The sequence below is a fragment of the Rhinoderma darwinii genome, chromosome 1 (genome assembly GCF_050947455.1).
Source record: "Rhinoderma darwinii isolate aRhiDar2 chromosome 1, aRhiDar2.hap1, whole genome shotgun sequence".
Taxonomy (NCBI): Eukaryota; Metazoa; Chordata; class Amphibia; order Anura; family Rhinodermatidae; genus Rhinoderma; species Rhinoderma darwinii.
Genome location: NC_134687.1, coordinates 182,479,726 through 182,504,977, shown reverse-complemented (window position 1 = coordinate 182,504,977; position 25,252 = coordinate 182,479,726). Strand labels below are relative to the sequence as shown.

At 45.6% G+C, this 25,252-nt stretch overlaps 1 protein-coding gene across 1 annotated transcript in view; it reads left to right on the top strand.

Moving 5' to 3' along the window:
* LOC142757730 (venom factor-like) overlaps positions 1 to 25,252 on the top strand; it is a 328,633-nt gene that overhangs the window by 182,978 nt on the left and 120,403 nt on the right. The window contains 2 exon segments of the mRNA XM_075860640.1: positions 10,294 to 10,379; positions 11,738 to 11,877. Coding sequence (XP_075716755.1) covers positions 10,294 to 10,379; positions 11,738 to 11,877 — 226 coding nt within the window.

Genomic DNA, 25,252 nt, shown 5'->3' with positions numbered 1-25,252 from the left:
GTCTCCTACACGTTCCTCCTCTAACCGCCTAGCAAGCTTTCTTCACAGAGTGAGCTGCCTCCCCACCCACCGCTTGATCTCAGGGACCCCGCTGCAGCTCAGGTTCTAGCACAGATACAGCCTAGCCCAATGCTCACCAGTCTTCATATGACGTCTCAGTTACAGCTCTTGCTCAGATTCAGTGTTTCTCTTGTCCAGTCCACCGCAGCAACGGAAATGGCTAGAAGCTCAATCCCTCAAAAGCCACTACACTCTCTTATCTTCAGCTCACAAAACGCAGTTCTGGTTACGCCTGCTCTGTCCCAACCCCTGAACTCTATATGGCAGGTTAATCACCTTTTTATAAAAGTGCCGCCCCAGGCGTGATGATGCTATCAACCAATGGCGGATCATCATAGGCCGTTTTGGGCCCATGGACGCCCAAACTACAATGTAGTTCTGTCGCGTTTTTGCCACGAATATCGGCAAAAAACGCAACGAAACGGCATTGTATATGTCCTGCAAAAGGACCTTAAGAGATAAGGTCACATGACCTCATCTCTGAAGTTCTTACTACTGTTTAGAGACCTGCTGGTCACATGACCGCAGTTCCTTGAGCAGCAGCAAAACTCCACAGAGAAGAGGTGAGCTGCTATGTAATTATAAGGGGATGGATTAAGGGGTCTGTATTTAGGGGGCCTGTTTTGGAGATAGTATTTAGGGGGTCTGGTCTGTATTTAGGAAGTTTGGTGTCTGTATTAGTTTAAGGGGTCTGGGGGTCTGTATTTAGGGTGTCTGAGGTCTCCATCAGTTTAAGGGGTTTAGGGTCTGTATATTTAGGGGTCTGTGTTAGTTTAAGAGGACTGGAGTCTGTATTTAGGGGGTCTGTATTAGTTTGACGTCTGCGGTCTGTATTCGTTTATGGGGTCTATTTAGGGGGCCTGTTCTAGGGTCTGTATTAGTTTAGGGGGTCTGTATTTAGGGGTCTGGTCTGTGGTCTGTATTAGATTAGGGGGTCTGGTCTGGGGTCTGTATCACTTAAGGGAGTCAGGTCTGGGCTCATTATTAGTGTAGGGGGTCAGGTCTGGGGTCTGTATTTAGGGGGTCTATATTTAGGGGTCTGGGGTCTGTGTTAGTTTATGGGTTCTGTATTTAGGCGGCCTGGTCTAGGGTTTGTATTAGTTAATGGTCTTTATTTAGGGGTCTGTATTAGTTTAGGGGGTCTGGTCTGGGGTCTGTATTAAGGGAGTCAGGTTTGGGGTCATTATTAGTGTAGGGGGTCAGGTCTGGGGTCTGTATTTAGGGGTCCTGTCTGAGGTCTGTATTTATTTCGGGTGCTTGCTCTGGGGTCTGTATTTGTTTAGGGGGGTCTGGTCTGAGGACTGCAATAGTTTAGAAGGTCTGGGTCTGTATGTATTCTATGCTCTAGTCTGGGGTCCAAATTTATTAGTCTGAGTAAAAAGGGTTGTCCAGGCACATCGATAGGTCATCAGTATAAAAAACGGTCTGTGCCCGGACAACCCCTTTAATGTATGGTTTTGGGCCTTTGTGTCTAAATTTGTGTGTTTCTATAGAGGCTGGAAATGGCTGCAGAAGTGATGGGCAAAGATGTCTCATCAGGAGAAGTCGCCATTACGGTCTGTGTCAGATGGAGAAGAAAAGAAAACGACTCCCATCAGAGAAGACGTCACTTGTGAGTCACTGGATCTATAGGGGATCTGTCCCCTCTCCTGACATGTCTGTTGTAGGAAATCTCCTTGTATTCTACATACCTTTGTGTACTCAGGACTAATAGACAAATGTGTGTTACCATTCCCATTGTCAAGAGGAAGTGTCCCTGAACAGTGTGATACTGTCAGGGATGGTTGGAGACTGTCAGTATGTAGGGACACAGCCCTTTGACAAGGGGAATTGTAACACAAATTTGCCAATGCTCTCACCGAAAGGTGGTGTTTACTATAGACACGGCAGAGCGGCGGTGGGGAAGGGGGGCCCAAGTTTGTGGAACAGCCCAGGGCCTACGGTCTACTTAATCCTCCACTGCTATCAACTTGTTACAGGTCTCAGCAATATAGCCTAAGATGGCATCCAGGCCATACATCCCGGCGCGAAAGTTCCATACACAACAAGCCAGCATCCGCCTCACTTTATTTATAACAGCATCACAGCAACTATTGCACCCAGCATCTTCTTTGTCAGGTAGACACCATTCTTCTCCACATAGCTTGTTTCTTCCATGTTGCCAGATCTTGGCCGGTGAATTCAACATGCCAGTGCCACCTGTAGTGGGGGAAAACAGCTACATCTCAAATATGCAATACGTCCACTGGATACCATTTGAAAGCACAGTACACATTAATACAGTAGGACAATGGCCCGATCTCAAGGTAATACGATTCAAGCATCTTACAAGCCAAGGATGAGTCGGGACATATTTTAGCACTACAGCCATAAAGTATCACATGCGCTGTCATCACGCCCCTTTATTTTAGGAGATTGCAGAAATATAGAGGTGTAGTTGTAAACTTTAGGCCCAGGAACAGATTTTTTTTTAGACCCTCTTACATATTTTGCATAAAATAAGTTAGTTCCTCCAACTAACATGTGCAATGACATCATGCTGTAGGGCAAGGGTCCCCAAGCTTTTAAATGTGGAGTGGATAGCCACTTTGAAATATGTTAGGTGGTATTGAGCTACAGTAAATATTAAAAGAGAAAAAGCCTATTAACGGGGTTTTCCCTCAATTAACATTTGTCACCTATCCACATAGGTGATAAATATATTATCGCTGGGGCTCCACCACTGAGACACCCAGCGATGTCTCGAACAGGGGTCCCGTACCTTCCGTTCCTTCTCACTGTACGATTGCAGTGAGGAGAATTTTGAATGGAGAAGCAGGTTTCGCATGTGTGCTGCCAAAACATTCAGTGTCTATGGGCAGGGCCGCCATCAGGAATTTCTGGGCCCCATACAGCCATGATGTCTGGGCCCCCCCCTCCATTACCGGGGGTGGGCAACGGAAAGTGTGGCGCTCACGTTTGTACGTTATTCGCATTAAATGATTTTGGTGCTGATGTCAATTACAGTGAAGGAAACCATGGAGCCGGCAGTGACCGGTTCATGCTCCGGATTTTGATCTATTTAGCTAAAACGTATCCGACTGTATGGCATATAGTGGGATACGTCGCCTGGGGAATGGCCCAGGGGAAACTACTGAAGTCACTGTCCATGAACAGGGCTGGAGCCTTCTACTAGCGCTCTGCCCAGGGACTCTGGCGCTGCTTCTGATGTCCATATACATAAAGTGACGTCCGAAGCTGCACAAAGCCTGAGTACACAGCCGGAGCGTCGGCAACATTCTGGCCAGGGATTCTGGCCCTGGAGAATCCCCTGATGTTACTTTACATATATGGACAGTGATGTCAGGAGCTCCCAGGGACAAAGTCCACGGGTAGAGCACTTGTGATGCTGCCTGGGGACAAAGTTTACTACGACATTTCATCCTTCAAAAAGAAGGTAAACCGACGTCCACCAGGCTAAAAGGACATAATGGAGCCCTGTGAATTATCGTCTACGTTGTTTATACTGTAAGGTAGGAGATTTACTGACTACACGATAAACTTAGGGCAACAATACGATGTGAAGGGGCCTTAAAGAGGCTCTGTCACCAGATTTTCAAACCCCTATCTCCTATTGCAGCAGATCGGCGCTGCAATGTAGATAACAGTAACGTTTTTTTTTTTCAAAAACGAGCATTTTTGGCCAAGTTATGAGCATTTTTATATTTATGCAAATGAGCCTTTCTTAAGTTTCTTAAGTGTTTAAAGTTATGTCCAAGTGGGCGTGTATTGTGTATGTACATCTGGGCGTTTTTACTTCTTTTACTAGCTGGGCGTTGTGAATGGAAGTGTATGATGCTGACGAATCAGCATCATCCACTTCTCTTCATTAACACCCAGCTTCTGGCAGTTCACAGACACACAGCGTGTCCTCGCTCGTCCGACGCGATGAAGTTCCTGTGGGTGGAAGTGAGTGACGTCACAGCGTGATCTCGTGAGGACACGCTGTGTGTCTGTGTACTGCCAGAAGCTGGGTGGTAACGAAGAGAAGTGGATGAGCAAACACGAGTTTGCTTAAAAAAACTTCTGAAAATCAGGAGCTGTTTTCCCTTGAATATCTCTGTATTTTCAGACTGTTTTTGCTAATTGTGTGAACATACCCTTATTCACACGACAGTGTCCCGCCGTTTTTCCCGGCCGGTTTGCATTAGTTTTGCATCCGTTCCGGGCCGGGCATATCTGGACAGTGACATCAGGGGCAACTCCTGAAGGGGAATCCCCATGTGGCCGGTGATTCCACTTCAGGAAAAGCCCCTGTCGTCTGTGTCCATTTATGGACACTGAACGTTACTGGCTTCTCCTGGTGTGGAATCCCCGGTCACAGAGTGTTCGGGGATTCCGCTTCAGGAGTTTCCCCTGATGTCACTGCCCAGATATGGACAGAGACATCAAGCGCTCTGTCCAGGAGCGGAATCCCCGAACACACAGGGATTCCGCTCCTTCAGGGAGCTAAAGTGGGGCTAGCACATAGCAGAGCAGGAACGAAGCTACAGCAGTAGCAGCCGCAGCAGCTGCTAGCGGCGCCATCGGCCATGGTAGGTGTCGCCGCTAGCAGCTGCTATGGCTGCTATAGCTGTAGCGATGCCTGAAGAAGCGCCAGGGCGGAAAGGAGGCTGATTCGTCGGGCCAGGGCGATTTGGGAAGGGAGCCAGCGCAGCGCCCCCTTCCACCTGCTGTACACCCCAGCCCTGCCACACAGTACCCCTGCACATAGCAGAGCAGGGACGTCGCTACAGCAGTACCCCCACAGTGTTACCTCCAGCATAGAGTGCTTCTTCTGAATGAGATACGCTCCTCCTCACATGCACTCTGCGCTGTGAGGAGGAGAGAGCGAGCGACGGTAGACACGGCCATCACTCGGGAAACATTCCGGTGATGGCCGTGTATTACCCGGCCCCATAGAATTCTATGGGAGCCGGGCGGCCGGGTAAACGGACGAAAATAGGGCATGTCCCATTTTTTGACGGACGGTTTTCCCGGCCCGTCAAAAAATCGGTCGTGTGAATAGCCCTTTAGGGGTCTATTGTTCTTACTGCAGCCGGGTGACGGCTGATTTATGAACGGCCGTCACCCGGCCGGGAAACCCTGTCGTGTGAATAAGGGCTAATAGGCATGCAGCTTATTTAACCCCTTCCCTCCTTTTTTGGATTGTAACTTTTGTTTTTTCCTCTCCACCTTCCAAAAGCTCTAATTTTTTTTACTTGAGGGCTTGTTTTTTGCGGTACAAGTTGTAGTTTTTCATGGCACCATTTATTGTACCGCATAATGTACTGGGAAGCTGAAAAAAAAAATATTTGTGGGGTGAAATGCTGCACGTGCATGAGGTTCTGACAAACCCCATTCACATGAGTTGGGGCTTATTCAGACTAACGTGTTAATCGTCCGTGTAAAGGACGTTTTTTTAATGGCCGTCACACGGCTGCATGTATTTCTATGGGGCTATTCACACGGTTGTTGTTCTAACGGATCGTGTGAAGGGCCTGTAAAAAAATAGGACATGTCCTATTTTTGTGCGTTTTCACGGATCCCTCAATAGACTCAAGTCTATGAGGGATGTGTGAAAACGGGTCCCGCACGGCTGCAAATCGGCCACAAAAAACAGCTGTTCTTCACGTCTGATTTCACACACGTTGGTCTGAATATCGCCTTAGGCTTTTTTGCCCGAGCAAAAGTTCAGTGTGGCGTCAGCATATGGTGCGCAGCTGCGTGATTTTCGCGCAGCCGGCATTATTATGACACTCTGTTTTGATGTTACAACACAGTAAAGAAGGGGGGGCTTTTATGTTTCCCTTCACTTCTCTACCTACTGTAGCACGAATCACGCGCGTCACCCGGAAGTGCTTCCGTGTGCCGTGCACGATTTGCACGCACCCAATGACTTCAATGGGTGTGTGCTGCGCGAAACACGGGCAAGTATAGGACATGTCGTGAGTTTTACACAGCGCACACACGCTGCGTGAAATTCACTGACAGTCTGAACGGCCCCATTCACTAACATAAGTCCGTGCGACGTAATAAGTATCACGGACGTATAACACGTTCGTGTGAATAAGGCCTTATATTGTAATTTGTAGTGAATTTTCAGTGCGCAATCCGCACCAAAAATAGGAGGCAAGTAAGTGGCTTATTCAGATGTCCATGTTCGGTCTGTGATATAAGGACCGTGTATCGGCCATATTTCCCGGACCGACCACAGTTCAGGGAGTCGGGTTTCTAGCATTACAGTTATCTATGATCATAGTCCCTCCCTTCCCGTGGGAATACTGTCCCCGGTCCCGTACTGAAAGCATCATTACAGTATGGGACAGTATCTCCCAGCAACACTGATAACTATGATGCTAGGAGTCCGGCTCCATGAATTGTGGTCAGCCTGTGAGATACAGCCGATACATGCTCCGTATGTCACGGACCGAATGCGGCCGTCTGAATAAGGCCTTAGTCTAGTTACACAGTGCGGTGAAATCCAATTTTTTTGCCACAATTTTTGCAAAAACGTGACTTGACCGCACTGTGAGAATATAGCCTAACAGCACTTTTCATGTTTTGTATATTTTTTTAATGCAATTTTCGTAATTGCGGCACAAATCACGCGGTTTTGCCGCGATTTTTATATAATCGTGGCAAAACTGCACCATTTTTGCCGCGATTACGAAAATCGCGGCAAAAAAACGCTAGGAAAACGAAAAAATACCAAAAAACTTTTTAACCAACTTTATACAATCTACAAATGGGGTCAGGGGGATGGGAATCAGGATGGATAGGGGAACATACTCACCAGCCTGCAGGTCCGGTCGGCAGTGTAGAGGAGCTGGGGGCGGGATCTCCACACGGAGCTTCAGCACATGCTGCATCTTCCCCGTCCAGTGAAGCTACAACAGGTATGCAGGGGCTGCCGCGAGTGTCGCTAGGGGGGTGTCGCTAGGGGGGTGCCGCGGGCGTTGCGAGGGGGGGCCCGTGAGCGTTGCGAGGGGGGGCCCGGGAGGGTTTCGAGGGGGGGGGAAACAGTCCGAGGGGGGGCGACGGCAGCCCGGCGGGCCCCTTTTACTTCATCCATGTGGCCGGGCCCCTGACGGGAGTACCAGTAATACCCCCCTGATGGCGGCCCTGTCTATGGGCCCGACGGAGGTAGCCGAGTATAGTGGAGCAATAAGTGGTGTGGGATCCCTATTCTCACTACCAGTAAGGGTCCCAGTGGTGGGGTCACAGCGATTATGAACTTATCACCTATTTTTTGTATAGATTGATAAAATGTTAATTGTGGGAATAGACATTTGATGATATGACCATGTGATATGGCTCTTATCCTAGTGTTAACGGACAGTGATGTGATTTTTTGTTCTAGTATTGCTGTGACCTGCTGCCGACAACTGGGGAACCACAGGCAGGGAGCCCAAGAGCCACATGTAGTTCCTGACTCTGAGTCACTGGCGATGATAGATAGATAGATAGATAGATAGATAGATAGATAGATAGATAGATAGATAGATAGATAGATAGATAGATAGATAGATAGATAGATAGATAGATAGATAGATAAAACAAAAAATGTCAGCCGCACAGCCAGAAAATTGTAATGATGAGGGTGCAAGCCTGCCAGGGACACGACCGAAATGTATAGTTCCAAAAATCAGGCAGCACTCCAGAGATGTAGCAAAATAGAAAAAGTGCTTTAATCCATCAGTCAAATGCAACGTTTCAGCTCTACAATAGAGCCTTTTTCAAACCTTGAGCTGAAACATTGCATTTGACTGATGGATTAAAGCGCTTTTTCTATTTTGCTACATCTCTGGAGTGCTGCCTGATTTTTGGAACTACACCGTGTTCCAAATTATTATGTACATTGGATTTAAGTGTCATAAACATTTAATTTTTAGTTTTTCAATTAAACTCATGGATGGTATTGTGTCTTAGGGCTCTTTGGATCATTGTAATCAATCTCAGACACCTGTGATAATTAGTTTGCCAGGTGTGCCCAATCAAAGGAAAACTACTTAAGAAGGACGTTCCACATTATTAAGCAGGCCACAGGTTTCAAGCAATATGGGAAAGAAAAAGGATCTCTCTGCTGCCGAAAAGCGTGAAATAGTGCAATACCTTGGACAAGGTATGAAAACATTGGATATTTCAAGAAAACTTAAGCGTGATCATCGTACTGTGAAAAGATTTGTGGCTGATTCAGAGCACAGACGGGTTCGTTCAGATAAAGGCATAATGAGGAAGGTTTCTGCCAGACAAATTAATAGGATTAGGAGAGCAGCTGCTAGAATGCCATTGCAAAGCAGAAAACAGGTATTTGAAGCCGCTGGTGCCTCTGGAGTCCCGCAAACCTCAAGGTGTAGGATCCTCCAGAGGTTTGCAAGTGTGCATAAAGCTATTATTCGGCCACCCCTAAACAATGCTCACAAGCAGAAGCGGTTGCAGAGGGCTCAGAAATACATGAAGACTAATTTTCAAACCGTGTTGTTTACTGATGAGTGCCGTGCAACCCTGGATGGTCCAGATGGATGGAGTAGTGGATGGTTGGTGAATGGCCACCATGTCCCAACAAGACTGCGACGTCAGCAAGGAGGTGGTGGAGTCATGTTTTGGGCTGGAATCGCGGGGGGAGAGCTGGTAGACCCCTTTAGGGTCCCTGACGGTGTGAAAATGACCTCTGCAATGTACGTAGAGTTTATGACTGACCACTTTCTTCCGTGGTACAAAAAGAAGAACCTTGCCTTCCGTAGCAAAATTATCTTCATGCATGACAATGCACCATCTCATGCTGAAAAGAATACCTCTGTGTCATTGGCTGCTATGGGCATAAAAGGAGAGAAACTCATGGTGTGGCCCCCATGTTCCCCTGACCTCAACCCTATTGAGAACGTTTGGAGCATCTTCAAGCAAAATATCTATGAGGGTGGGAGGCAGTTCACATCAAAACAGAAGCTCTGGGAGGCTATTCTGACATCCTGCAAAGATATTCAAGCAGAAACTGTCAAATACTCACAAATTCAATGGATGCAAGAATTGTGAAGGTGATATCAAAGAAGGGGTATGTTAACATGTAACTTGGCCTGTTAAGTTTTTTTTGATTGAAAGAGCTTTTGATTTCTGTAAATATGACCTCCTGATGCTGGAAATTCAACAAATTACCATTTTAGTTCTCTTTACAACCTTTAGAATGTGTTGATCTCTGTTGTGCATAATAATTTGAAACAGTGCATTTTGAGTTTTTTTACTTCTAAAAAAAAATCTGTTATCATTAGGAGATTTGTTCAATAAAATTCGCATTATACTCCAACGGTTGATGGCTTGAAGATTATACTGACTGTCATTTGCATCGACTATTTAGGAAAATCAGCGAAAAATAACATTTGCATAATAATTTGGAATGCGGTGTAGATAGATAGATAGATAGATAGATAAATAGATAGATAGATAGATAGATAGATAGATAGATAGATAGATAGATAGATAGATAGATAGATAGATAGATAGATAGATAGATATGGAAAAAACATGGAAAAATGGCCATCTAAATGTTCGCTAATGCTAAGGCCAAATGGAGGCTTCCCAAATCTACATAAAATAATCCTTATGATCCTGAATTCATATAATTGCTGCCTTGTCTCTAACCGCCCAACTGCTTTACTGCCATGTATGGATGCAACATAGATGCCAGGTAAGGCAGACAGAATTAAAACCGTAATTGGGATCTTTGATTTGGGCAGTAATGGCTCCATAAGTCAACAAGTAACAGGTAAATACTTATGGAAATTAGAGTTTTATTTATTGTGTTATTTTTCATTGGCTGTACCAGCTAAATTAGAATATAAAGTGAAAGAAGCAGCAAGGAAAAAAACCGATAGTCGTTCCATTCTGATGATATAAGAAAGGCAAATAAAAATGTTTTGGTAGACTATGAAAAAGACAAAAATATTCATCTTCGCAAAGTATTAGTCCAGAACACATTAATGAATCTCAGTCCTAAACGGGTTAAAAAGTAAGGAGGTATAACCCTTTCATATGCACTTAACTTTGTCTTTAGCTTCTGATCTCAATTTTGGTAACAAAAAAAGCATGCCGTCACCTGTGCCATACCCCTTAGTCTTTCAAAATAAGTACATTACATTTGATTTATAAGTCCACTGTAAAAAACTCAAACAAGTCCTTGTATCAGCTCATTTATCAAGTCTCTTGTTTAATTTCTAGAACTGTTACTGTGCCATTAGATCTCACTCTACCAGATTCCATCACCACTTGGATAATTCAAGCAATCAGCATTAAGAAAGACAAAGGTAAGGTGGAGGGAGACTAAATATTGTTATGGTCACCAACATTTGGCTAGTTCAAACAAGAAATAAACAGTAGCTAATGTACTAATGGCAAAACCAAATAAAGCAAAAAACAACCATATAGATTAAGAAAATTGCCTTTTAGCTGTATTCTGGGGAATGAGAAATGAAGAATCTTAGAAGTAGTCGGTTCTATTAATCTGAGCTTTTTCTGGTGGACTGGTGTAGAGACAACTGTATGTTATCCTCTATCCTGCACCCATTAAATGGCCCACCATCTTTCTATTTGGGGAGGAAGATGTGCATAAGATTCTGTATGAGTCTATGTGAGCTCACGTGATTTTTCCTTCCATCTACTCAGACTGATTTAATTTTTAATGCAACTCTATCTCCCCATTAGCAGAGCATCTTATATACCCTAAAATGAAAGCTCTGTTAGGTGACCACTCACTTCATATTTTATGTATTTTCTAATACTCATGAAAAAATTAATTAAGGGAAAAGGGCTGCATAATTATGGTGACACTATAAGCTTGATTATTGTATTTTTGTTTCCTTATATACCAAGCATTGGGAATACCCACCTGGGCAAACTAGCACTTCCGCTGTAGAGACTTGCATGAAAGTAGCTGTCAATGAGAAATTGCACACAAGTAAAATACGCTCCATTCCCACACAGCATAGGACTACCTATAGATGAACCATTTGGTTGAGCATACATTATCTATGCATTTACTCCCCTGCAGCTTTCTGCGCAGAAGGAAATCATATGCTTGAGGTAAACTGACCACCTCAGAAAGATTTATTTTTTTACATTGTATATTGTGCTTAAATAGTAACTGTACGTTTAGAAAACTTTTGATATGTCATAGAGGCATATCAGAATATTTGATAGGTGGGGGTCTCTGTACTGAGACCCCAACCACCGCTGAAACGAAGGTGCAGAAGAGCTCAGCTAAGCACTCTGCACCTTTAACTGTGATCTTTGCTCCTCATAGAGTCCATCTTCAGCCTAATGAGGAGCACTGATCACAACCGAAGGTGCAGAGCACTCAGATGAGCGCTTTTGCACCTTCGTTTCAGCAATAGTGGGGTGGTCTCAGTATCATATCAACATTTTTCTGAAAGTACAGCACTATTTATTCCATTACCACTACCAAATACAATCTTATATAATAATTGCGCTGTTAGGTCCACTATCATTATAATATCCAGAACATATTATTAAGTATATTTACCATATTAGTAGAGGTTTGACTGATTTCAGGACACCATGAGGACTAGATTTTAATATACAGAAAAAAATTAGACAAAGAAGTAACATATTGACAATATGAATATAATTTTTTCTTTTGTTTCAGGCATTTGTGTATCAAACTCTTATGAAGTGACCACTTTTAAAGAGTTCTTTGTTGACCTGAGAATGCCGTATAGTGTTGTAAAAAATGAGCAAGTACAGATTCGAGCAATACTACACAACTATCTGCAAAATCAAGCTACGGTTTGTTTTTCAATGGTTTATTCAACCATCCTGTCATGTTTAACATAACGCTATTGAAATAATATGACTTAGATTTGTTTTGCCAATCTTCTGATGTGTAACTATATGTTAAATGGAACTTACATTGAATTGGACTCTTACCAGGGGTGGATATATTGCATGTGCAGCCTCTTCCCCTGCACAGGGGCCTAGTGTGAGGGGCCCCTGTCATGGCAAGTATGAAAACAAATATCCTGCTTTCAAACTTTCATGTTAACCCTCTGCTAAACTAACTGTAGGTAACCGCTACATTCACATGTTAAAAGGGTTGTCTGCTTTAGATAATCATTTTTCATGTGCCCTTTTAGGCCAGGTCTACACATTGACTTTATCCGCAACACAGGTTATGCATCCAAAGATTGCTGCGCACATCGCAGTTATGTGATTAAATGTGGTCGCTTTTCGACCGGAAGTTGTCGCGAACCATAACACCATAGGCGCAAGAAGTCCCGCTGGTTTGGATTCCTTGCTACTGCTGTTGCGGTCACGGCAACTTGAAGGTACATTACCTCTGATACCGGCAGGGTGACCTGTGTCACAGGCAAAGTTGCCGTGCAGCCTTAGCCTTAATGCACTTACATAAAATAGATCCCGTGTATGCTGGGTTCGGTTTAGGATGAATTTCCTGGTGCGCTCGCCCCGGGCTTAAAGAGCCAGCGCGCGCACCTACAGGCATCAGCCGGAGGAGAGAGCAGAGTGTGCAGGCGTCTCAGGGCAAGGAGACGCCAGCAAGGCTTCAGAGTCCTGCGGTCGCGGTTACCGGTGAGTGGGGAATGCCGATGGTCAGTGACCGCAGGCTTTACAGTACCCCTCCCTTGCCCCCTCTCTTTTTGGCTGTAAACAATATATTTTTTTTTTTTTAAAAACAGAGAAGAAGCAGTAGACTCACTCGTGTGATTATTGTAAGAGAATTCGGCCCATGGAAGATACATCCAATTGTCATGTTGAACAGATATAAAATGACGAAGATAATTTTCTAGCACTTGATTGATCCTTTCAACTTGGCCATTGAATTGTGGGTGATATGCAGAAGAAAAGTCCAATTTTACATCCAAGAGTTTACTCAGGGCTCTCCAGTACTTAGACGTAAATGGTACACCCCGATCAGACACGATATAGAGGGGCAGTCAGTGTAGACAAAAAATATGCGGAACAAATAAATTTGCCAGGCGAGGAGCTGAGGGAAGGCCAGTCAGAGGAACAATATGTGCCATCTTAGAAAAACGATCCACCACAACGCAGACAGTGGTACAACCAGCAGAAGGAGGAAGATCCATAATAAAATAAAACAGCTCTGAGGAAATCCCGTTCCGGGATGAAACGCGTCAGCTGACCTGATCAAACAGGGCGGGTAGTGACGTCTAATTCCTGCCTTGCAAATCCCTGTCCAATGTTGGAGACATCACATGGAAAGAGGATATCATACAATTTCGGAACTTACCTGGTTACCGGCATGCGCCCTTGTCCTTTTGGATCTTGCACTTTCCGGCGTACGATGTGGAATGCCTAGGCACACTGGAAAGAAAAGCTTTATCTGAGGTGACGGTGGAAGTTTTGGAGGCTTTAAAGGAAATATATGGCCATACATGTCGGTACTTACCTGTTGAAGGCCCTCTACTCCACCTGCCTGGCTGGCTGCCTCCCCGCATGGTTCCCTGGGGCTTGCTGAATGTTTGGAGGTAAAACCTATATAAAGGAATAAAAATTGGGCTTGCCGAATATAAAATCTGGAAGGCTATATTGACCTATGGGTCTATGAATAGACTGCTTACCACTATAGATCCTTACAAAAATCAAGGATCTCTTTATTGAAATGGAGGGGAAAAAAAACCTGCTGCAAAATCTGGTTCCCCAATATACGAGGGCCATCCTCTTGTGATAAGTACCATACTATATAATAAGATTCTTTTCAAAAAATTATTTCCAACCACATGAAATGGGAACTCTGGCCATTCCAAGGATAAAAAATATATATTGTCAAAAACCGCAAGTGTGAATATAACCCAGCGGCTTTACTGAAATTCTTTTGAAATAATATATATACACTGTGAATGTTATTTATCCTAGGGAACTTGATCTATGTACAGAAGTTCTAATTGTATGGTTTTCTTGGCCAGGAGATTTTTTTTTTAAATTTGTGTATATGTATATTTATACTTCCGATTATATCTGGAGTTCAAAATAAAACACTTTTGATAATTTTCTATTAACCCAAGAGTGCCTAGACATATTTCTGGAATATTTTTCTTTTCTTTTTTCTTTTTGTTTTTCATAATTTCCTATCAGAAATGGCACCGTGCTATATTATCATTGCATTTTTGGGTTTTCATATTGGGTATGGTTTAGTTATAACCACATCTTTTTCTATATCCATAATAAAATCCCTGGCAATATGTTGCCAAGGACCATCAGGAACAGGCAGAGGTTGGAGTAGACCCGCAGGTTTGGAATGGGTAGCTTTGTTTTGGGCACAGTTGGTACATGAAAAGACATAGTCCACAACATCTTTGGGCAGCGTGGGCCACCAGTAATGACGAGAAATAAAGTCCTGAGTTTTATGGATACCAGAGTGCCCTCCCACCTTGGAATTATGACCCCAGAGGAGAATTTTCTTCCTGTCAATAGGTCACTCAAAGACGGACTTCACTTTCTCCGGATCCATCTGGAGTCCATGATCTAAAATTATATAACCCCGAAAGGGCAAGGATTTATTTTCAAGTTGAGCATAGAGACTATTCCACCTTAACCATGGCAGGACATGGCGAATATGCTTCCGGTGAGTCATCAGACAACTGTATGTCTGTCCACCACACTGACATACGGTAGATCCTGGAAGATGTGACTTACAAATTCCTGGAACACAGCTGGAGCGTTACACAATCCAAAGGGCATCACAAGATATTCGTAGTGTCCGTCTCGGGTGTTGAATGCAGTTTTCTATTCGTCACCTTTGCTGATACGGATCAAGTTATAAGCCCCATGTAGATCCAGCTTTGTGAGTCATGAACTCTACATGACATCTGAAGACCACCGGCACCAAGATTGTAATGACAGGGTAGGGAGACAGACAGGTGAGCCCTAATCTACCCGCCACTCAGTCCCTGCCTACTTGCAATGACCCGACCTAAGCGACGGGGTACAACTGGGCGACGGTCCCTACTCTCAGTAAGTGCAAGACAGACCAACAGACAAGGGTACACAGAAGCTAGAGAAAACGGGGCAGCTGCCCACGGAGACACCGTGAGCAACAAGAGTAGTGAACGAGCCGAGTCAAACCAGGAGAGAACGAGGTACAAAACGCTGAGCAGGAGAGTAGTCAGAAAGTCAAGGTCAATAACAAGCAGATGATGAGTAGTACAAGCAGCAGCAGCAAGCCAGGAAACAAGCATAGAAGAATCACAGGCAAAGGAGGAACAGGAAAGGCAGGTATAAATAGACAGTGGGCGGGAGCTAGCTCCGTCTGGCCAGGCTGTGATAGGCTCTCCCACTCCTAAGCCTGCCATCCTGAGTGGTGGAAGATGGAGTCAGTCTCACAGACATAGGAGCAGGTGCAGACTGATTGCCCACGGGCGTCGACACAGAAGCTGTGTCCAGCAAATCCTTTACAAAGATGTTAGCAGCCGATCCTTAACCCCTTCGCACTCAGTGACGTACTATTCCATCATGGTAACCACATAGTTCATGACAGAATAGTATGTCACGGGAGGAATGGCCATTTCGGCTGTCCTCCCGACACATACAGGAGCTGTTGACAGCTGCTGTCTCTTACAGCAGTTACCGCAGCTCCTATAGCGGGGACCGATCGCTGTGTCCCCGCTGATTGACCCCTGAGAAGCCACATTCAATAGCGATAGTTCAATAGTTGCCACAGCTCCTATAACGGGGATCGATCGCTGTGTGTGTCCCGCTGATTAACCCCTTAGAAGCCGCGTTCAATAGTGAACACGGCTTCTTAGGGGTTAAACCACCATCGACGCCCGCTACATGATAGTGGGCGGCGATGGTTGCAATGCCATCTACGGAGTCCTAGTGGGTCCTGACAAAGTCAAGACCCACTATGCTTGCTGTGAGCGAGTAGCTGACGGCTCTAATACACTGCACTACGCATGTAGTGCATTGTATTAGAATAGCGATCAGGGCCTCCTGCCCTCAAGTCCCCTAGTGCGACAAAGTAAAAAAAGTAAAAAAAAGTTGTGTAAAAATAAGAAAATAAAAGTCTTAAAGTAAAAATCCCCCTTTTTCCCTTATTAGTCCTTTATTATTAATAAAAATAAATAAACAAATAAACTATACATAATTCGTATCGCCGCGTCGTTATCGGCCTGAACTACAAAAGTATTTTGTTATTTATCCCGCACGGTGAACGCCGTAAAAGAAAATAATAATAATAAACCATACAAGAATCACAATTTTTTGGTCACTTCACCTTCCAAAAAATGGAAAAAAAGAGATCAAAAAGTTGCATGTACTTAAAAATGGTACTAATCGAAACTACAGTTCGTTACGCAAAAAAACAAGTGCTCGCACGGCTTTCTTGATGGCAAAAAAGTTATGGCTCTCAGAATAAGGCAACACAAAAAGTAAATGATTTTTAATAAAAAGTATTTTATTGTGCAAACGCCATAAGACTTAAAAGAACGATAAACATATGGTATCGCCGTAATCGTATCGACCCGCAAAATAAAGTGAATATGTCATTTATAGCGCACAGTGAACGCTGTAAAAAAAAAAAAATAGAATAAAAAACAATAGAAGAATTGCTGTTTTTTAGTCACCACGCCTCTTAAAAATAGAATCAAAACTGATCAAAAAGGCGCATCCATGAAAACTACAATGAATTCCTCAAGGGGTCTAGTTTCCAAAATGGCGTCATTTTTAAGGGGTTTCCCCAGTACTGGTACCTCAGAAGCCCTGCAAATGCGACATGGCGCCCAGAAACCAATCCAGCAAAAGCTACATGCCAAATAGCACTCCTTCCCATCTGAGCTCTCCCGTTTGTCCAACCAGCCGTTTATGACCACATATGGGGTATTGTCGTAATCGGGAGAAATTGCTTTACTAATGTTGGGGTGCTTTTTCTCCTTTATACCTTGTCAAAATTAAAAATTCGTACATTTTATCGGAAAAATTAGATTTTCAATTGCACAGCCTTTTTCCAAAAAATGCAGCAAAAAAACAGTGGGCTCTAAATGCCCACTATACCCCTCGATAAGTACCTTGAGGGGTGTAGTTTGCCAAATAGGGTCACTTTTGGGGGGTTTCCACTGTTTTGGCACCTCAAGACCTCTTCAAATCGGACATGGTGTCTAATAAAAAGGAGGCCTCAAAATCGACTACGTGCTCCGTTGCTTCTGAGGCCGGTGCTTCAGTCCATTACCGCACTAGGGCCACATGTGGGATATTTCTTAAAACTGAAGAGTCTGGTCAATAAGTATTGAGTTGTGTTTCTCTGGTAAAACCTTCTGTTTTACAGAAAAAAATTGAATAAAAAGGATTTTCTGACAAAAAATTTAATATCTAAATTTCACCTCTACTTTGCTTTAAATTCCTGTGAAACACCTAAAGGGTTAATAAACTTTCTAAATGCTGTTTTGAAAACTTTGAAGGGTCAAGTTTCTAAAACGGGGTGTTTGTTATTGGTTTCTAATATATAGGCCCCTCAAAGCCACTTCAGAACTGAACTGGTACCTAATAAAAGAGGCTTTTGAAATTTTATTCAAAATATGAGAAATTGCTGCTTATGTTCTAAGCCTTGTAACGTCCTAGAGAAAAAAAAAGAATGTTCAAAAAATTATGCCAACATATAGTAGACATATGGGAAATGTGAACTAGCAACTATTTTGGGTGGTAAAAACCCTCTGTCTTACAAGCAGATGCATTTAAATTCCCAAAAATTCTATTTTTTTAAATTTTTCTCGAAATTTTGCTATTTTTCACAAATAAACACTGAATATATCGACCAAATTTTACTACTAACATAAAGCCCAATGTCTCACTAGAAAACAGTCTCAGAATCGCTTGGATAGGTTTAAGCATTGCGAAGTTATTACCACATAAAGTGAAATATGTCAGATTTGAAAAATGAGCTCTGAGCCTTAAGGCCCAAACTAGGCGGGGTTAAAGTCATGCAAGTTGCAAGGTGGTGCCTCCATGGATCTATCACATGTCACAGATGCTCGACTAAATTGAGAAGTCAACAACTTGAACTCTGTCATGTTCCTCAAACCATTCCTGAACAATTTATTTTATTGTGGCAGGGCGCATTATCCTGCTGAAAGAGACCACGGTCATTAGGAAATACCATTGCCATGAAGGGGTGAGCTTGTTCTGCAACAATGTTTAGGTATATTCTGTGTCAGAGTAACATACACAGTAATGCCAGGATCCAAGGATTCTCAGCAGAACATTGGCCAGAGCATCACACTGCCTCCACCGGCTTGCCTTCTTCCTAGACCACATCCTGGTACCAACTCTTTCCTAGGTTAACGACGAACTTGCACCCGGCCGTTCACATGATATAAAACAAAACTTGATTCATTAGACAAGGCCACCTTCTTCCATTGCTCTATGGTCCAGTTCTGATGCTCACATGCCCATTCTAGGAGCTTTCGACGGTGGAAAGGTGTCAGCATGGACACTCTGACTAGTCTGTCGCTACTCAGTCACAAATGCAACAAGCATTTGTACTGTGTGTGCTGAGACCTTTCTATCATAGTCAGCATTAGCTTTTTCTGCAATTTATGCTACAGTAGCTCTTTTGTGGGATCGGACCAAACGGTCTTGCGTTCGTTCCCAGAGCACATTAATAAGATTTGGGCACCCATGACCCTGTTGCTGGTTCGCCGGTTGTACTTCCTTGGACTACTTATATTAACTATTGCATACCGGGAACACCCTTACAATACCTGCCATTTTCCAGTTGTCTATCCATCACAATTTGGCCCCTGTCAAAGTTGCTCAGACTTTGGCCATTTTTCCTGCTTCCAACAAATCAACTTCAAGAACTGACTGTTCTCTTGCTGTATAATATATCCCACGCCTTGACAGGTGCCACTGTAACAAGATAATCAATGTTATTCACTTAAAGTTCACCTGTACTTTCATAAAACTTTTGACATGTCATAGTGACATGTGAGAAGTTTTGATCAGTGGGGGTCCAAGCACTGAGACCCCTTCGATTGCTAAAACTAAGCAGCAGATGTGCTCAGGTGAGTGCTGAGCCGCTTCTTTTCTGATCGGCTCTGCTTGGCCTTCCTTGGAAAGCCGAGCAAGCGGTGTATGTGCTTAATAGAAAGTCTATGAGTCCGTACATCGCTCACTTGGCTTTCCGGGGAGCCGATCAGAAACAAAGTGGCTCACCTGAGAGATTTGCCGCTTAGTTTTAGCGATTGGAGGGGATCTCAGTGCTTGGACCCCCACCGATCAAAACTAAGACATGTCAGAAGTTTTATGAAAGTACAAGTACACTTTAAACTTTCAGCGGTTTAAATACATATACAGTGAAGGAAATAAGTATTTGATCCCTTGCTGATTTTGTAAATTTACCCACTGTCAGAGACATGAACAGTCTAGAATTTTTAGGCTAGGTTAATTTTACCAGTGAGAGATAGATTATATTTAAAAAAAAACTGAAAATCACATAGTCAAAATTATATATATTTATTTGCATTGTGCACAGAGAAATAAGTATTTGATCCCCTACCAACCATTAAGAGTTCAGCCTCCTCCAGACCAGTTACACGCTCCAAATCAACTTGGTGCTTGCATTAAAGACAGCTGTCTTAAATGGTCACCTGTATAAAAGACTCCTGTCCACAGACTCAATTAATCAGTCTGACTCTAACCTCTACAACATGGGCAAGACCAAAGAGCTTTCTAAGGATGTCAGGGACAAGATCATAGACCTGCACAAGGCTGGAATGGGCTACAAAATCATAAGTAAGACGCTGGGTGAGAAGGAGACAACTGTTGGTGCAATAGTAAGAAAATGGAAGACATACAAAATGACTGTCAATCGACATCGATCTGGGGCTCCATGCAAAATCTCACCTCGTGGGGTATCCTTGATCCTGAGGAAGGTGAGAGCTCAGCCGAAAACTACACGGGGGGAACTTGTTAATGATCTCAAGGCAGCTGGGACCACAGTCACCAAGAAAACCATTGGTAACACATTACGCCTGTTAGGGATCTGCCAGGTACTTCATCTAGCTATACTCCTGGGATTAATCAATCCACACCTGAGGCCAGACCTGTTCGACTGACACCATCTCCCACCAACCAGGGTGGCAGGCTCAGGAGTGGGAGAGCCTATCGCGGCCTGGTCTGTCGGAGTTAGCTCCGCCCCCTGCCCTTTATTACCTGCCCTGTGCTCTCCCTCAGTGCTTGTAATTCTTTTGGATTCCTGGCCCCACTGCTGCTTGCTCCAGCCTGCTTCTGCCGTGCTTCTGCCTTGCTGCAGTTCTGCTTGACCTGCTTTGCTTTGCCCCTGGCTTGCTTCTGTCTCCGTGCCCGCTCGGGTGTACTCACTTCGTCCTGGTCCTGACTGTTCGTTCGCCGCCCCGTTTCCTCGTGGCGTTCCGTGGCTACTGCCCCTTCCCTTGCGTGTTCCCTGTTTGTCTTCCTGTGCACTTAGCCAGCGTAGGGACCGCCGCCCAGTTGTACCTCGTCGCCTAGGGCGGGTCGTTGCAAGTAGGCAGGGACAGGGCGGTGGGTAGATTAGGGCTCACTTTTCCTTCACCTCCTTCCTGCCATTACATAATTACAAGCCCTTACCTAGTCTACCATTTCTCCTACGCTGACGCTATCATGGACCCCCTTGAGACCCTGACCCAGCAGATGCAGGGCCTCTCCCTACAGGTCCAGGCCCTGGCCCAAAGGGTCAATCAGGGTGACGCTGCTTTAGTAGTACCCCTCACCTCACCTCTAGAACCCGACCTCAAGCTACCTGACCGGTTTTCAGGGGACCGTAAGACGTTTCTCTCCTTCCGGGAGAGTTGCAGACTGTATTTCCGCCTAAAGCCCCACTCCTCAGGTTCCGAGAACCAGCGGGTGGGTATCATCATATCCCGACTCCAGGAAGGGCCCCAAGAGTGGGCCTTCTCCTTGGCTCCTGACGCCCCTGAACTTTCCTCTGTTGATCGTTTTTTCTCTGCCCTCGGACTCATTTACGACGAGACTGACAGGACTGCTTTAGCCGAGAGTCAGCTGGTGACCTTACGTCAGGGTAGGAGACCGGTTGAGGAATACTGTTCTGATTTTAGGAAGTGGTGCGTAGCTTCTCAGTGGAACGATCCGGCCCTAAGGTGCCAGTTTAGGTTAGGATTATCTGACGCCCTGAAGGATCTGCTGGTTAGCTACCCCTCGCCTGACTCCCTTGACCAGGTTATGGCCCTAGCAGTACGACTTGACCGACGTCTCAGGGAACGTCAGCTAGAACGCTTCAATGTGCTCCCCTCTGACTTTTCTGCGATCCCCCCCGAGGTCCCGTCTCCTCGCCCCTCCACGGAGGACTCGGAGGTACCTATGCAACTCGGGGCCTCCATGTCCCCTCGACAACGTAGGGAGTTTCGCAGAATGAATGGTCTCTGCTTCTACTGTGGGGACGACAAGCATCTACTGAACACCTGTCCCAGGCGCAAGAATAAGAAGCCGGAAAACTTCCGCGCCTAAGTGATCATCGGGGAGGTCACTTGGGCGCACAGGTATTTCCCGTTAATGTGAAACGCAATAAAATTTTGCTTCCCTTTCAGGTCTCGTTTGCTGGCCGGTCTGCCACGGGCAGTGCTTTCGTGGATTCTGGCTCATCTGCTAATATCATGTCTGTGGAATTTGCTATGTCTCTAAAGATGCCTTGTATTGATTTACCTTATCCTATCCCTGTAGTAGGAATCGACTCAACCCCCCTTGCTAATGGTTATTTTACTCAGCATACTCCTGTTTTTGAACTCCTGGTTGGCTCCATGCATTTGGAGCAGTGCTCTGTACTGGTGATGCAGGGATTATCGTCTGATCTGGTTTTAGGCCTTCCCTGGTTGCAGTTGCATAATCCCACATTTGATTGGAATACTGGGGATCTCACCAAATGGGGTAATGAATGTCTTATGTCATGTCTTTCTGTTAACTCTATTTCTCCCCGGGAGGAGGTAAACACGCTTCCTGAGTTTGTTCAGGACTTCGCCGATGTGTTTTCTAAGGAGGCCTCCGAGGTGTTGCCCCCCCATAGAGATTACGATTGCGCTATCGATTTGGTGCCTGGTGCCAAGCTTCCTAAGGGTAGGATATTTAATCTTTCATGTCCTGAACGTGAAGCCATGAGGGTGTATATCCAAGAATGCCTGGCCAAGGGTTTCATTCGCCCCTCGACTTCTCCTGTAGGTGCTGGCTTCTTCTTCGTGGGGAAGAAGGATGGTGGTCTTAGGCCGTGCATTGATTATCGTAACCTGAATAAGGTCACCGTAAGGAACCAGTACCCACTTCCTTTGATTCCGGATCTTTTTAATCAGGTTCAGGGAGCCCAATGGTTTTCTAAGTTCGATCTACGGGGGGCATATAACCTTATCCGCATCAAAGAGGGGGATGAGTGGAAAACTGCGTTCAACACACCCGAGGGTCATTTCGAATACCTGGTCATGCCCTTTGGGTTGTGTAATGCCCCTGCTGTCTTCCAGAATTTTATTAATGAAATCCTGAGAGAGTACCTGGGTAATTTTCTTGTTGTGTACCTTGATGACATACTGGTGTTTTCCAAGGACTGGTCCTCCCACGTGGAGCATGTCAGGAAGGTGCTCCAGGTCCTTCGGGAGAATAATCTGTTTGCTAAGACTGAAAAATGTGTCTTTGGGGTACAGGAGATACCATTTTTAGGGCAAATCCTCACTCCTCATGAATTCCGCATGGACCCTGCCAAGGTTCAAGCTGTGGCGGAATGGGTCCAACCTGCCTCCCTTAAGGCGTTACAGTGTTTTTTAGGGTTCGCCAACTATTACAGGAGATTTATTGCCAACTTCTCGGTCGTCGCTAAGCCTCTTACGGACCTTACCCGCAAGGGTGCCGATGTCCTCCATTGGCCCCCTGAGGCCGTCCAGGCCTTTGAGACTCTCAAGAAGTGCTTTATCTCGGCCCCCGTGCTGATTCAGCCCAACCAAGAGGAGCCATTTATTGTGGAGGTTGACGCTTCCGAGGTGGGAGTGGGGGCCGTCTTGTCCCAGGGTACCAGCTCCCTCACCCATCTCCGCCCCTGTGCTTACTTCTCTAGGAAGTTTTCGCCCACGGAGAGTAACTATGATATTGGCAACCGCGAACTTCTAGCCATTAAATGGGCTTTTGAGGAGTGGCGGCACTTCCTGGAGGGGGCCAGACACCAGGTAACGGTCCTTACGGATCACAAGAATCTGGTTTTCCTAGAATCGGCCCGGAGGCTTAATCCTAGACAAGCTCGGTGGGCACTATTCTTTACCAGATTTAATTTCTTGGTTACCTATAGGGCTGGGTCCAAGAATATTAAGGCTGACGCTCTGTCACGTAGTTTCATGGCCAATCCTCCTTCCGAGAAGGATCCTGCTTGTATTTTACCCCCTGGTATAATCGTCTCTGCCACGGATTCTGATTTAGCTTCTGATATCGCGGCTGATCAGGGTGCAGTTCCCGGGAACGTCCCTGGGGACAAACTGTTTGTTCCCCTGCAATACCGGCTGAGGGTACTCAGGGAAAACCATGACTCCGCTCTATCTGGTCATCCTGGCATCTTGGGCACCAAACACCTCATTACCAGAAACTATTGGTGGCCTGGGTTGCCTAAAGATGTTAGGGCTTACGTCGCCGCTTGTGAGGTTTGCGCTAGGTCCAAAACCCCTAGGTCCCGACCTGCGGGCCTACTACGTTCCTTGCCCATCCCCCAGAGACCTTGGACCCATATCTCCATGGATTTTATCACCGATTTGCCTCCATCTCAGGGCAAGTCGGTGGTGTGGGTGGTAGTCGACCGCTTCAGCAAGATGTGCCACTTTGTGCCCCTTAAGAAGCTACCTAACGCCAAGACGTTAGCTTCTTTGTTTGTGAAACACATCCTGCGTCTCCATGGGGCCCCAGTCAATATCGTTTCTGACAGAGGGGTACAATTTGTTTCCTTATTTTGGAGAGCTTTTTGTAAAAAGTTGGAGATTGATCTGTCCTTCTCCTCCGCCTTCCATCCCGAAACTAATGGCCAAACGGAAAGGACCAACCAATCCCTGGAACAATATTTAAGGTGTTTCATCTCTGACTGTCAATTCGATTGGGTCTCATTCCTTCCCCTTGCTGAATTTTCCCTGAATAACCGGGTCAGTAACTCGTCAGGGGTCTCCCCGTTTTTCTGTAATTTCGGGTTTAACCCAAGGTTCTCCTCCGTCTCCCCTGGTTGTTCCAATAATCCTGAGGTAGAGGAGGTTCATCGGGAACTGTGCACTGTCTGGGCCCAGGTTCAGAAGAACCTAGAGGCGTCCCAGAGCGCACAAAAGATTCAGGCGGATAGTAGACGTTCTGCTAACCCCCGGTTTGTCGTCGGGGATTTGGTCTGGTTGTCGTCCAGGAACTTGCGCCTTAAGGTCCCGTCCAGGAAGTTTGCTCCCCGATTTATTGGACCTTATAAGATCATTGAAGTACTCAACCCTGTATCCTTCCGTCTGGAGCTCCCCCCATCCTTTTGCATACATGACGTCTTCCATGCCTCCCTCCTTAAACGCTGCTCCCCGTCCTGGTCCCCCTCGAGGATACCTCCTGTTCCCGTTCTCACCCCTGAGGGGGTGGAATTCGAGGTGGCCAAGATTATGGACAGTAGGATGGTCCAGGGCTCCCTCCAGTACCTGGTCCATTGGAGAGGATACGGGCCGGAGGAGAGGACTTGGGTACCTGCCCGTGATGTTCACGCTGGGGTATTGATCAGGAGGTTCCACCTCCTCTTCCCCACTAAACCGGGTCCCCTTAGTAAGGGTCCGGTGGCCCCTCATAAAAGGGGGAGTACTGTTAGGGATCTGCCAGGTACTTCATCTAGCTATACTCCTGGGATTAATCAATCCACACCTGAGGCCAGACCTGTTCGACTGACACCATCTCCCACCAACCAGGGTGGCAGGCTCAGGAGTGGGAGAGCCTATCGCGGCCTGGTCTGTCGGAGTTAGCTCCGCCCCCTGCCCTTTATTACCTGCCCTGTGCTCTCCCTCAGTGCTTGTAATTCTTTTGGATTCCTGGCCCCACTGCTGCTTGCTCCAGCCTGCTTCTGCCGTGCTTCTGCCTTGCTGCAGTTCTGCTTGACCTGCTTTGCTTTGCCCCTGGCTTGCTTCTGTCTCCGTGCCCGCTCGGG